Source organism: Hibiscus syriacus, unplaced genomic scaffold (genome assembly GCF_006381635.1).
Source record: "Hibiscus syriacus cultivar Baekdansim isolate YM2019G1 unplaced genomic scaffold, ASM638163v2 tig00111769_pilon, whole genome shotgun sequence".
Taxonomy (NCBI): domain Eukaryota; kingdom Viridiplantae; phylum Streptophyta; class Magnoliopsida; order Malvales; family Malvaceae; genus Hibiscus; species Hibiscus syriacus.
Window position 1 is genome coordinate 1,305,230 of NW_024063172.1, and position 12,776 is coordinate 1,318,005.

The window sequence follows — 12,776 nt, forward strand, 5'->3', positions numbered from 1 at the left end:
CGACAAACGCAACGCGAACGAAAACACGACCACAACTGCTATTTGAATCTCTGACAAGAACCATAAACTTGAGAGGAAGCTTCGTATTATCCTTGTTGGAATGGGGATTTACCGAAAAGTTTTGACCTTTCTCAGTCGAAAGCTGAGAGATATAAAAGATGTCATCAGGTGCTTTACCAAGGAGGAGATTAAGGTTGTTGTTTCTGAGGTTGTTCTATGATGTTTTGTAATAAAAATGGAGTCTGAAAAGATGAAGACCAAGCTTTACAAACGCACTTGAAACGTGTCAAGGATTTAACCTTCGTTTTTATTTCTCCTTATTTCTTATTTTTGTCATCCTACTTCCTCCATCCTATTCCTTATTTATCGACCTAAACCAACCATATTCGACCACCACATTAACCTTCGTTCTGACTATCGCCAACTACCGTCGTCAAAGGTCAATGAGTCTCAAAATTTCTCACTACACTCACATGATCCTTCTAAACGTGAATTTATTATTCGTATAATCAAAATATAACTCAAGATCTACCATTCTAATGACAACCGAAATTCGTGTACTGGTGTTAGAAAATCAAAAGGTTATTACAGTGGTTATGACGTGGACGATATTAACATCTGTATCAGTTAATGATTTCGGATAAGAATTTATTTTATTTTATTTTAGATTTTATATGACAAAATATTAATGAAAAATACCATATAACCTGTCCAATATTAAATTAATTCACGTTATCAAGCTGTTAGTGAGTAAAATGGAAATGGTAAGAAAGTTTAGTTGCTAAATTTGAAAGTACAAGATTAAAATTAAAATAAGAGTGATAAGAAAATTTAAATGTGTAAAATCCCGAAAGTATCCCCATCTCCTACTAATTTCCTGAACTCTTTATTTCTCCAATAATGGCTTCCATCACCGAAAGGATCCCCACAAAATCTCTCTTCAAGAACCTCATTTCTTCCTCACCGGAGCCTCCCCTTTCCCGCTTCTTTTCCACCGCCGCCTGCGAGAACCGGACCCAGAAACTCGAGCGCATCGCCGACGAGCTCTTAGATCTTACAAAGCTCGAACGCTATGATTATTCCATCCTCTTCCGTCTCAAACTCGACCTCAACCGCTACGATCCTGCAGTCTCCGGCGTCACCCGGGGCCGGATCGGGCGCGGCGGAAACGAAAGCCGCGGAGAAGACGGCGTTCGATATAAAGCTGGAGAAATTCGATGCGGCGGCAAAGATAAAGATAATTAAAGAAGTGAGGTCGTTTACTGATTTGGGGTTAAAAGAAGCAAAAGATCACATGGTGGAGAAAGTTCCTGTTGTGGTTAAAAAGGGAGTTGTGAAAGAGGATGCTGAAGCCATTATTAAGAAACTCCAGGAATTGGGTGCTACAACGGTACTCGAATGATTCTTTTTTCTTTTCCCTCAACAATGTTGTAGAATAATCGTTGTTTTGATGAAATGAGAACAAGAAAAACAGATTTCAAGATTGTTTTGTTCTCGGCATGACCATTGGAATTTGAAAGTGAAACTTTGCTGCAACTCACTTATAGAAGATTGGGATGTTTTGGTTTATTGAAATTCTTTCAGTTTTGGATGGATTAGATTAGGGAGATGATTACACTGATGAGATAGATCAAAAGTTATTTGAGTTAGGGTTTATCGATTGGTTTAAATTTTATTTTTTATATTCAGTTTAATGATAATATGCCGTGTCCTAAGATAATGTTATATTATTAATTAAAAAAATAAAAAAAATATCGTGTTAGTATTTCTGTTAATTTTACAAGGATTGTGTATCAAATTAAAACATAAATTAAACATTAAGTATGAATTTTTAAAATATATATATATAAAATTTGGACACCAAAATTGAATAAAAGGGGCTAATGGTTGATGAGTTCTTGCAGCTACCTGGGTTGCTTGCAGTATTGGTTAGGACCTCTCCAAAAGGACCTCCCATTGAACTTCCCCAAGATATTGGTATCCAGTGAGCTTGATTCTGGTTCGGGTCACTAACATCGGTGCTGACCACCGAACCCATTTGGATTGGATCGAACTCCCGAGATAACCTATGGGGCGAAAGGGCAACCTTCTCTTGTGCGGGTGAAGACGAGGCTGATGAGAGCTCGGAAGATGTCATAGGAATAGACATAGACATTGAGAGGATTCTGCAAACGGAACACCTTGTTCTGTAATGGTAAATGTGGAGTTGTTGGATTTCAGGTTGGTGGTGGAAGACATCACAGACAACGCCCGCGGATCTTGTACCCTGCCAGCCACACAAATCCTCTTCGTTTAGAAAAACTTAAAGACATGATCGAAATAAGGGAAATCCGACCACAACAAAAGTGATTAAAAGATCAAGAAATCATTAAAATGCTTCAAGAAAGAGAATCCTAAGTCCCAACAACAAGGTGTTGTCAAAGTCACCAACGTAAAGATGAAACAACGGGTCTACTTTAAAGAGAAGAAAAGAGCAGAATGTATCCCTACTCAAACTGTTCAAAGCAATACCATCTGAATCCGATAATACAAATGCAAGCAACAATAGCAATCTCGGATTCACGATCGATACTTTTACCTGTTGACAAGGGAGTTCAGTGAATGCTCGATAGCACCAGATTGCAAGTTCTTAAAACGGTGCAGCTGTGCTATCGTGAGGCTACTGGATGTACAGCCGCCAAATATCGCCGATGCCGACATTGAGGAAGACATTGGCACCGCCTTCATATTTGCGGTCCCAGAGGCAGCATGGCCAGTCTGGCCTTCCACAGGCTTTCTTGAACGATGGCGGCCCCTATTTATGTGCCTTTCACAATAGTTTTGATCGGGAACAGCATCCCGGGAGCACCGCCATTTCTTTTCATCGTTTCGACGACACCTACCCGGCTCAGGGTCAGTGCTGACCGAGTACCCCAGATGGAAAGAGCCCCATCGCACTACATATAATAAAGACAAGCACACAAAAAGGATAAAAGGGATTCAACATCAAACCTACTGTTGCTTTTTTAGCTAAGATTACTTTTGAAATAAAAAGATGAACAGAAAACTTTGAGATCACTGCAAAATCAAAAATTCCGTCACAAACAGCAAATTAAGGATACGGAACTTACGTGAATTGGGGGGCAAAGATGCAGCAGATGAGCTGGTGAAGCCATAAGGATAAAGGGATTTCTTGAGAGGGATGATCAAATTGGAAGGCACTGCCACATTACAAGTGATGTATTTGTAGATCAATGCCTGGTGTTGTAACTCGGTCAACTGAGTTGGAGTTAATGGCCCTCTGAAACCATTAAAACCCTCATGCATGCTTCCACAACCAGAACCAGAACCACAATATTGGACCATAAACCTTAAAAGACAAAAAAGAAAAGCAAGTAAAAAGACCCTTTTAAGCACAAACCCCAAAACCCAATCTTGTAAAAACCAGAAACCAAACCAAACATCCGAAAGAACCAATCTTTTTTGTTACCTGCTTGGGGTGTATGTTCATAATAAGACAAGCCACTGTTTTGTGTACCCATCTCCAAAAAGTCACCATCTCTGTTGATGGAAGGAGGTTCAGATTTGAGTGAAGATAAGCTCAACATATGCTCTTGGTGGCCTCCAGAATTAGATCTCAATGGCATTGTCTTGGGAGTCAACAAGTCATCACTTCTTTGAAACTTCGAACATTTCCAGTGTTCTTCAGCTGAATCAGAACATCTTTCCTGCTTGGGAAACCCAGATCCAAGAAGCTTAGGCTGAGCTTGAGATGGAGCTCCATTTGCGGGACCCGTTATACCATCCGGACCCGCAAACCCGAAATCCATTTTTGGAGAAGGAACCAATCAAAACAGCCTCTAAAAAGCATGAGTTGAAGGCTTGGAGGAGTGTTTGAAAACGAAAAAAGAGAGGTGATCATTAAAAGGTGATCTTCAAGTATGTGCTTTTTTTCACTGTTTATTGAGGAAGTTTGAAAAATAAAAAAGTTGTGAAACTGAGGGAAGGGACAGAAGACAGAGACTAAAGTTCCAACAACCAACACAGTGTAACCGCATCTCGCCATCCCCTTGCAAGTACTTAGTTCATCTCCTGCCCTCATTTTTACTCTACAACATTTTTATTTGTATTATAAAGATGAAAAATATATATTTTTAATAAATATCAAGATAAAAATTATAGATAACAAAATATTATAAAAAAATCAAAAATTATAATAAATATATTTTACAGTGGTGTATTTCTCAAAAAAAATTACCGGTAATCGGTATATTTATCGATATAACATCGATCAGATTATATTTCTCGATCTAATATTCGTAGCAGTAAAACGCGCCCCCTGAACCGCGTTATATGTTGATTTGGCGTCACGTGGGGTATAGCGCGCCCCCTGCACAACGCTATACGCTGACATGGATTACACGTGTGTATAGCGCGCCCCCTTATCCGCGTTATACGGTACGCTATACGCCATGTAGGGGTATAGCGCGGATCAGGGACCGCGCTATACGCCACGTAGGGGTGAATTATATTTAACGCGGTCTCTGGTCCACTCTATATCTTTTATCTGAATAATTACATATAGCGCGGTGCAGGTACCGCGCCTTATATGATTATAAATACACTTCTCCTCCGGTTAAATTTCTCACATCTCCTCGCATATCTCCTCTCAACTTATAAATTAATACAACAATTCCGTCAACGAGTAATAATTCTGGCAATCTTCTCATATTTGATTAAAAAATTCGTGCGATTTTTCGTTATAAGGTAATTTTGTTATAATTTTTTAATTATACTTATTGTTTATTATTATTATTTGAAAAAATACTATACTAATTATTTTCAATTAATTTTTATGTTTGTAAAATTGAAAAGCGGAAGCATACGTCGAAATTGTTTTGCGGTGCAGGTAATAATATAAAATTATATTATTTAAATTATTTATGTTGATGTGTAAAAAAATTATTGTGTTATATTTTTGTTCATATATAATTTATTTAATCAGGTTTGTTTCAGTTTTTTTTTTGCATATATAATATTGCCGCACTTTTAAACTCAAAAAATGGTGCGACTTTTAGCTATTGTTTATTATGATGGTGAAATTCGAGAAGATGAAACCGACGTTGTTTTCATATTAAATGAGCGTGTTAAAATATTATTCAAGAGAAACATAACTCTTGAGGAGCTGATAACGAAGATTTCGAAGAAGATTCATGTTGGAAGTAGTTGAAGAATGTCGCCGTTGCAGTACAGATTTCCAACATCATTGTTGCCATTAACTCATACAGCGTTCGAACTTTCGAACAATGATGATATTCAAATGATGGTTGAAGGTCAAAGTAATTATTCAGACGTCGCTATTGAGATGTATGCACATTTTGTTTAAGTGCGTATTGTTCGGGGTCAATCATTAAGCTCTCACTATGGGCTGGCTGAACAAGTTGACAGCCCGACTACAGTAATGTGTAATGATTTTAATGCCATAATGGGGAGACATTCATCCGTAACTCCTTACGATATGTACTGAGGTAGGTCCACGAACAATCCGTATGACAACACCGCGTCCAGTTCAAGGGGAAGACATTCATCTGCAAATTTCTTTGACCTTAATATGAAGATGTTACCGTTTCAGCAAAGTGTCGAGATATATGATTTTTATCCAAGCGAAGTAGACTACCTTCCATTATATATCTGCAAAAGAATTATATTAGTAAAATATTAAATAAAGTAAAATACTTAAATAAATTAAATACATAATATTAAAAATATTATAAAATATACCTTAAACAGAGAGAATATTTGAGAGAAATCGAGAGAATTTGAGAGAATTTAGTGTGATGAAAGTGATTGAGGATGTGGGTATTTATAGGGAGGATTGAGGTGTGAACGGGTGGGTAATTAAGGGTATAGCGTGCCCCCTGTACCGCGCTATACTCCACGTGTCAGATAACCAGGTATAGCGCAACCCCTGATCTGTGCTATACTCCTACGTGGCGTATAGCACGGATCAGGGGCCGCGTTATATACACGTGTAACCCATGTCAGCGTGTAGCGCGGGGCAGGGGGCGCGCTATACCCCACGTGGCGCCAAATCAACATATAGTGCGGGGCAAGGAGCGCGCTTTACTGCTACGGATGTTAGATCGAGAAATATAATCTAATCGGTGTTAAATCAATAAATATACCGATCACCAGTGATTTTTCGAGAAAAATACCAAATACAGTAGCACGACATATGTAGCGTGAATTGCATGTCTACTCCAAAGTGGAGATGATAAGTGGCGCAGCATTGGAATATCCAAAGTGGAGATTGAACTCCACTCTAGCGCAGGAGTTGCTCTTAGCACACATTTATTTTTAGTTAATTGTTTTCTTCAATGAAAGTTAAAATTATGAAATTCTCCTTGTACTTGAGGAGGAATACTATTTTACTTCTGTAATTTTATATCGTTTGTATAAGAATTAGGGAGTAAAACTCGACTTAACTCGCTTTTTTTTTTTTACTTTTGAGTTATTCGAGTTATTTGAATAACCTCAAATTATTGATTCAGATTTTAAGTTTGATTTGAGTTGAAATTTATAGATTTCGAGTTACTCGAAAATCAAAAATCGAAAATTTGATTAAGTATTTTGATAATTTTACAATTTAATATATTATTTCATTATTCTTTCATTTTAAGTTCATTTTTATCAAATTTGAACCGTTTGTTCCTAAATCATCATAGAAAATGTATTTACCTCCTCTTTTTGATAACAAGTTTTTTTTCCAATTTTTCTCTCAACTTTTCGTAATTTTTTATTATTCAATTCATCATTTATTCTAAGTTCGTTTTTTTATAAAAATTTGAACCACATGTTTATATACCACTATATACCTATGTAATTTCAATTCTTATTTTTTACCAAAAATGTATACTTTTTTTATTTAATTTCTTAACTTTGTATTTTATTCAATTTGGTCTTTTAACTGCAATTGTTTACAAATTCTTTCTTCTCATAAATTCTTTCTCTCTTTTATATTATCTTCAATATTTTACCCTCAAAATATTTTCTAATATTATGAATATATTTTTTAATTTTAGATTGTATTTGATATATTAAATAATATTATAATGTGAAAAGAATATATATATATAATCTTATATGAAATATATCGATTTCAGTCAGTTTTACAAGTCGGGTTAACTTTTTACATCCCTATTCAGATGTCCTAACCAAGATGAGTTGTGATAAACCCTTATATAAATTTATAATTTCTTCAATATTATAAATTAACAATTCTATAAAATTAGAAATATAACTATGAGAACTTCTTTACGCGTAATTGGTTACAAATGTATTGCATCATCTTCAGTTTAATCCTTAATAAGGTTTTCAATAACACTAACTCTCTAATACCTGTGGTATGTATTATATTTACTTTGTCATATTATACATGAATAACATTCAATTAGTTAATACAATATATATATATATATATATATATATATGTGTGTGTGTGTTTTATTCATTAAGGACAATGTATATTCAATTTACGTTGTCCCAATATTATTAATTTATAAAAGTTTTACCATATTGGAACATTTCAATAAATTTGATATAATGAATTATTAACATATATTAATTGCATCACTATAAAAAGTAAAGAAACAACTCATTTCATTATTACAGATTCGCAATAACTATATCACGTTTATTGTACGTTGAGGGTGCAATATTTATACATGTACAACTTACTTATAGTTTAGGTTAATCTGTCGACTCATGGAGAGCCTACGAATTCTTAGATATGCCATCGCTCAACTTTCATTTCTTCTTCTTCTTAGCCTCTATTTTACAGAAGGAAGACTAAAGGACCTGGAATTCAGAAGGAAGGTAAATATAATCGTGTTTAAAATATTATATAAATTTCGATACGTTAATAATTCAATATTTAATTTGTTAAGATATTCAGATATTTATATAAACTTGGTGTTATGTTACAGACTAAATATGGGGACGAGTATGACTGTGTGGGGCACTACGAGCAACCGGCTCTTCGTCATAGTTTGCTAAAAAATCACAAGATTCAGGTTAATTTTATTAAGAAATTCCATAATTTCTAAGTCTTTAATCTGAGGGGAAAAAACTTGTATTTATGTAGCTTTCAATTGTTTGTACATTGACAGATGAGCCCAAGTTTTGATCCACAACGGGACTATACCAATCCTACTGGAAATGGAACACCGGACAACTCTATAGATGTTGTCTTAATGGATCCTTGTCCTTATGGAACAGTCCCCATTCGGAGAAGAAGCACGGCGGAGTTGTTGAGAGCGAAAGCTTTGTTCCGACGACAGTTTCCGAGCTTACACAAAACAGCCGATAATTTCTCACCTGGATTCGCAGTAAGCCAAACAAACTAATTAGTTCACATTTTTCTTGGAACCCAAGGTTCATAGAATCATCCTTGAGACATATGTATGACCTTAGTTTGCAGGAATCGTGACCAGAGATAATCACGCAACGGTTTATTACGGTGCCGGAGGAATGGTAAGCATAAATAACCCGGCTGTTACCAGTTAAGCGCATCTGTAATATCACTCGAAGGCGGCCCTCCCGATCAGTTCAGCGTTATAAGGGTCGGATGGATGGTAAGGATTCTTCGTAACCAGGGGATGTCTGCCCTCGCCTGTCTCACTCTGTCCATCCCTGTTGGCAACGTTAATTCTTTCGAGATTAATAAACCGTGTCTTTCTTGGAATTCCAGGTTAATGTTGATCTTTACAAGGACAATACTACTCGATTGTACACACTTTGGGGCGTATGCATTTCTCTTCTTAATCATTCGTCTTTGACTTGTGATTTATATTCGATCTTTCCGTTGCGTTTATGCTCGTTTTATGTCTACACTGAATAATTGACTTGGCCATTTGCGTTCCTCTTAATCAGCAACGTCAGAATGGGCAAATGATCGGCTGCTACAACACATACTGCCCTGGATTTGTTCAAACAGACCCTTCCATTGCACTCGATATGACCCTTGGCCCAATCTCAGTTGTTCGAGGACCTCAATATTATATCAAACTTTCAGTGACTCAGGTTTACGGATCTTTCCTTTTTCATTACATCTTGAAGTAGTTACTTACACCATTTATAACTTGAAATCTGTTGTAGGAGAAATCCACGAGATATTGGAGGCTCAAATACGGCAACGACGACAGGCCGGTCGGGTATTGGCCGGGCAGTTTATTCACCAACCTAGGCAACGGTGCACCCGGATTGCGTTGGGGAGGAATGGTTTCGTCTAGTACGGGTCAGGTGCCGCCGATGGGAAACGGCGACAACGGAGAAATCCATAGCTCCCACTTCAGGCAACTGGTGCTCCAATATGAAGCGGGGACGTCTCTAAATGGATCGGTAGATGTTCCGTTGGACGTATTGCAAACAAGGTGTTACAAATGTGGGAACAACTATTACAAGGGAGAGTTTTGGGGATACAGCTTTTATTTTGGGGGTGATGGTGGGGATGCTACCCAATGCTGTTAATTTTACCCAAATATCTTAATTTCATTTCAATATTCAACAATAATAATAATAATGAATTAACAAATCTTTTCAGTTATTTTAATTATAATATTATATTATATTTTCATTTTGATTTTGATTATATTGTTAGACGATTTAATCGATAATGATATGATGATAAAATTAAGGCTTAATGTCTAAATAAGTGCCTAAATTATACCTTTTGAGTCAAATAAATAATTATATTTTTTGGTCCATCCGGATGTCTAACGTTACAAACGTTAGCATTTTATGTGTCCGGGCTGTCAACATCATTAGTTTTCCCTATTAAATGACACATGTCACAACATGACAATTTTAATTTTTTAAATATTAAAATATTATTATATTTATAAAAACCGTATCTTTTCTTATATTATAAAATAACCCCAAAATCTCAAATCATAACCTTAATCTATCGTCGCTACCTTCTCCAGCCAAGATCATCGTCGTCAACGTAGTCCTTGCCATCATCCAAGTTATACGTCGCCGTAGTTATTTCCGATTCACCATCGGAATCGCATGGGATCTCTATTTTTATCATAGGGTTTGTGGGATTTAAAACGTCGATTTATCGTCGATCAGTCATCATCCGGTCACGATTTCATAGGAGTTTTAATCGTCGTGGGGAGGGGAGGTCGGATGTTTGACAACAAAGGACGGCGGTCGGCGTGAGTTTAAAGGTTAAAATGAAGGTTTTCAAAGTTTGTGGGCTATTTCAAAATTTATGTGTTTTATTTTTTAAAAATATAAAATTTTATATAAAATTTTAAAATTATATAGTTATGATATGTGTCATTTAACAAAAAAAAAGTGTAGGAACTTATTTAATACAAAATATATAATTTAGACACTTATTTATTATTTGGGCATTAAGCATAAAATTAATAATTATTAACGTAGATACCACATTAAAATTGCATCGTTTTATTAGAATAACTTGAAAGAAAAAAAATACAAACTGTGATTCTGTGAACGGCTAGGCCCTTTTTAGTCATTTACTTACCCCAAATCTCTTCACACTCACACGGGCTTTACATCCCACCAAGCTTTCCCCTTCACTGCTTCGCTCCTCCGCAAATTCGAACGGTCTTCCATTTCTTTCTTTCTTCCCTTTTTGAAAAAAAAAATTCGAATAAATTATTTTCCTTAAATTAAATTTTTTATTTATTTTCAATTTCCTCTTTTTCCCCCTTCACTTTTCTTCAATCTCGTATGCCTATATGAAATGATTTGGAATTTATCCAAGTTCCTTGTTTTTGAACTTTGAAGCTTTAGTTTATTTTTTTCAATTGATTTGACACTGTAAATCATTTCAATCGCGTTTGAATTGTTTCTTCGTCGGTTAAATTCTTGATATACTTGAGGTGATTTCTTTTCTGAGTTATATTTGCGATGTTAATGTGATTGAGACCTTTTTGACTTACATATAGTATGTTCATAGCCTTGAATCATGCATTGAGTGGAATTCCTGTTGAAATTTTCGGATTGATTATAACATTGGAGTTTTATTATTAATTTTGTTGCAGGTATCGTATTTCCTGTCTGACTTCACTAGCCGAAGCTTGATATCGGTAATTTGAGATTCATCTGTTGTCTATTCTGATTGCCTTTCTTTTTTTGTTAATTCTGATTTTTTTTTTGCTTAGTTTTGTTGATATTTTTTGTTAGATTCTTCTTAGAAGAGTTTTTTCATAGTATTGCATTATTTACATGTGATGTATCTTTGAAATTGATTGTTTATGCTAATTTTTAAGTTTGATTATTGTAAGTTTTTGTTCATAAGGTGTTGTAAAAATACTTTGAACTCATTGGACAAGAACTGGAAATTAACTTATTGATATATTCAAATCAAACCCGTAGATCATTCTTCTTTAAAGTTGACATTGATTTGTTTACCTGAGACTTTAATAGCTCCATACTACCACAAATGTGTTTTTCCTCGTTTTGTACTCAATTCAGCCTTCAACTTTATACTTGCATTTCTAATTTTTTTTTCGTTGCGTAAGCATCTAATTTTGCATTCTCACGTGTGATTGAGGAACTCACCAGGCAGTTCTGCAATCTTCTGGGGCAATCAAATGATAGCCCATTGAGTGTCACAATAGCAGCAGGAATCCAAGCATTGCCACCTCTTCTCAAGTGTATTACCTGTATGGCAGGGAAGCAGCACGAATGGCAATCGATGAAGCAGTTGCCCGTGCCGGTCAAGTTGGGCAAGGAGTTTCAATTTCATTCCATATTTGTCTGCCCCGTATCCAAGGAGCAATCAACCGATGATAACCCGCCAATGCTGATGTCGTGTGGTCATGTGCTTTGCCAACAGTCTATCAACAAGATGTCAAAGAACGGCTCGAAAAGTTTCAAGTGCCCATACTGCTCGACTGATATCAATTTGACGCAATGCAGGCAACTGATTTTCTGATTAAAACCCTAATATGATAACGTGTTTATATTAAGAAAACTGTTTCCTTTAGACTGAACTGAAAATGCGGAGAACTAGAACTCGTTGCGATGTGGCCAAAGTGATGAAATGGTGGCAATTGCTGGTCAGTAATGGTGTTGGTGTTAATCGACGAACTTGTTGTAAATAGACATTCTTTCCCATATACATGCTGGTAATAGAAAAAAAAATACAAGTTGGGTTTTTCTTACATGTGTGATGAATTCTAGTCAATATCTAATAATCTCTCCATTTACGATTATCTTGATTGTGCTGAATGTGGTAATCCTTACCATGGTCTATCACTTGAAGGTGCTACGTGCAAGTATCGGTTCATTTGTAATGTATCCAAAGAGAAATACTGCATTATCCACGGCCCATAGCAGGGGATAAGGATAAGGATCATGTTGACGATGTTTGAAATTAAGGTGATCGAAGTGTTTTGATTGATGTAACAAAAAAAATAGGGTAAACTACATTTTGTCACTCAACTTTGTTTGTGTTTTTCTACCATTCAACTTTAAAAATTTTCAATTTCATCACTAAATTTTTCATTTTGATCACTCGACTATTAAGTGTCTCCATCAGCACCAAATCCTTGTGTTTTGGGGCTTTTATTTGTAATTTTTTAACCTTCTTTCTCATTACCACAATCCTTCTCCGTCGCTTTTTAACCCCGTCAGCTATCATTTCTAGCATAATCTTTCTTTCCTCTTTCTTCTTATCGGTTTTGTTCTCTTTGAAATCTCCTCAAAATCGACAAAACTTAAATTAAAGCTTCAATTTATCTTGGTCCAATCACTAATCT

General features: G+C 35.7%; 1 protein-coding gene and 1 pseudogene across 1 annotated transcript; one reads left to right on the forward strand and one right to left on the reverse strand.

Moving 5' to 3' along the window:
* The first annotated feature begins 900 nt into the window (after positions 1-900).
* Positions 901-1,483, forward strand: LOC120170007 (annotated as a pseudogene).
* Positions 1,484-1,892: 409 nt separating this feature from the next.
* On the reverse strand, positions 1,893-3,851 carry LOC120170008 (growth-regulating factor 1-like). Its single transcript, XM_039178073.1, has 4 exons — positions 3,454-3,851; positions 3,111-3,349; positions 2,579-2,936; positions 1,893-2,266 (listed from the first exon to the last, which is right to left on the reverse strand). Exons 1-4 carry the CDS (start codon positions 3,807-3,809, stop codon positions 2,134-2,136), a joined length of 1,086 nt encoding a protein of 361 aa, XP_039034004.1. The 5' UTR covers positions 3,810-3,851; the 3' UTR covers positions 1,893-2,133.
* Positions 3,852-12,776: the final 8,925 nt, after the last annotated feature.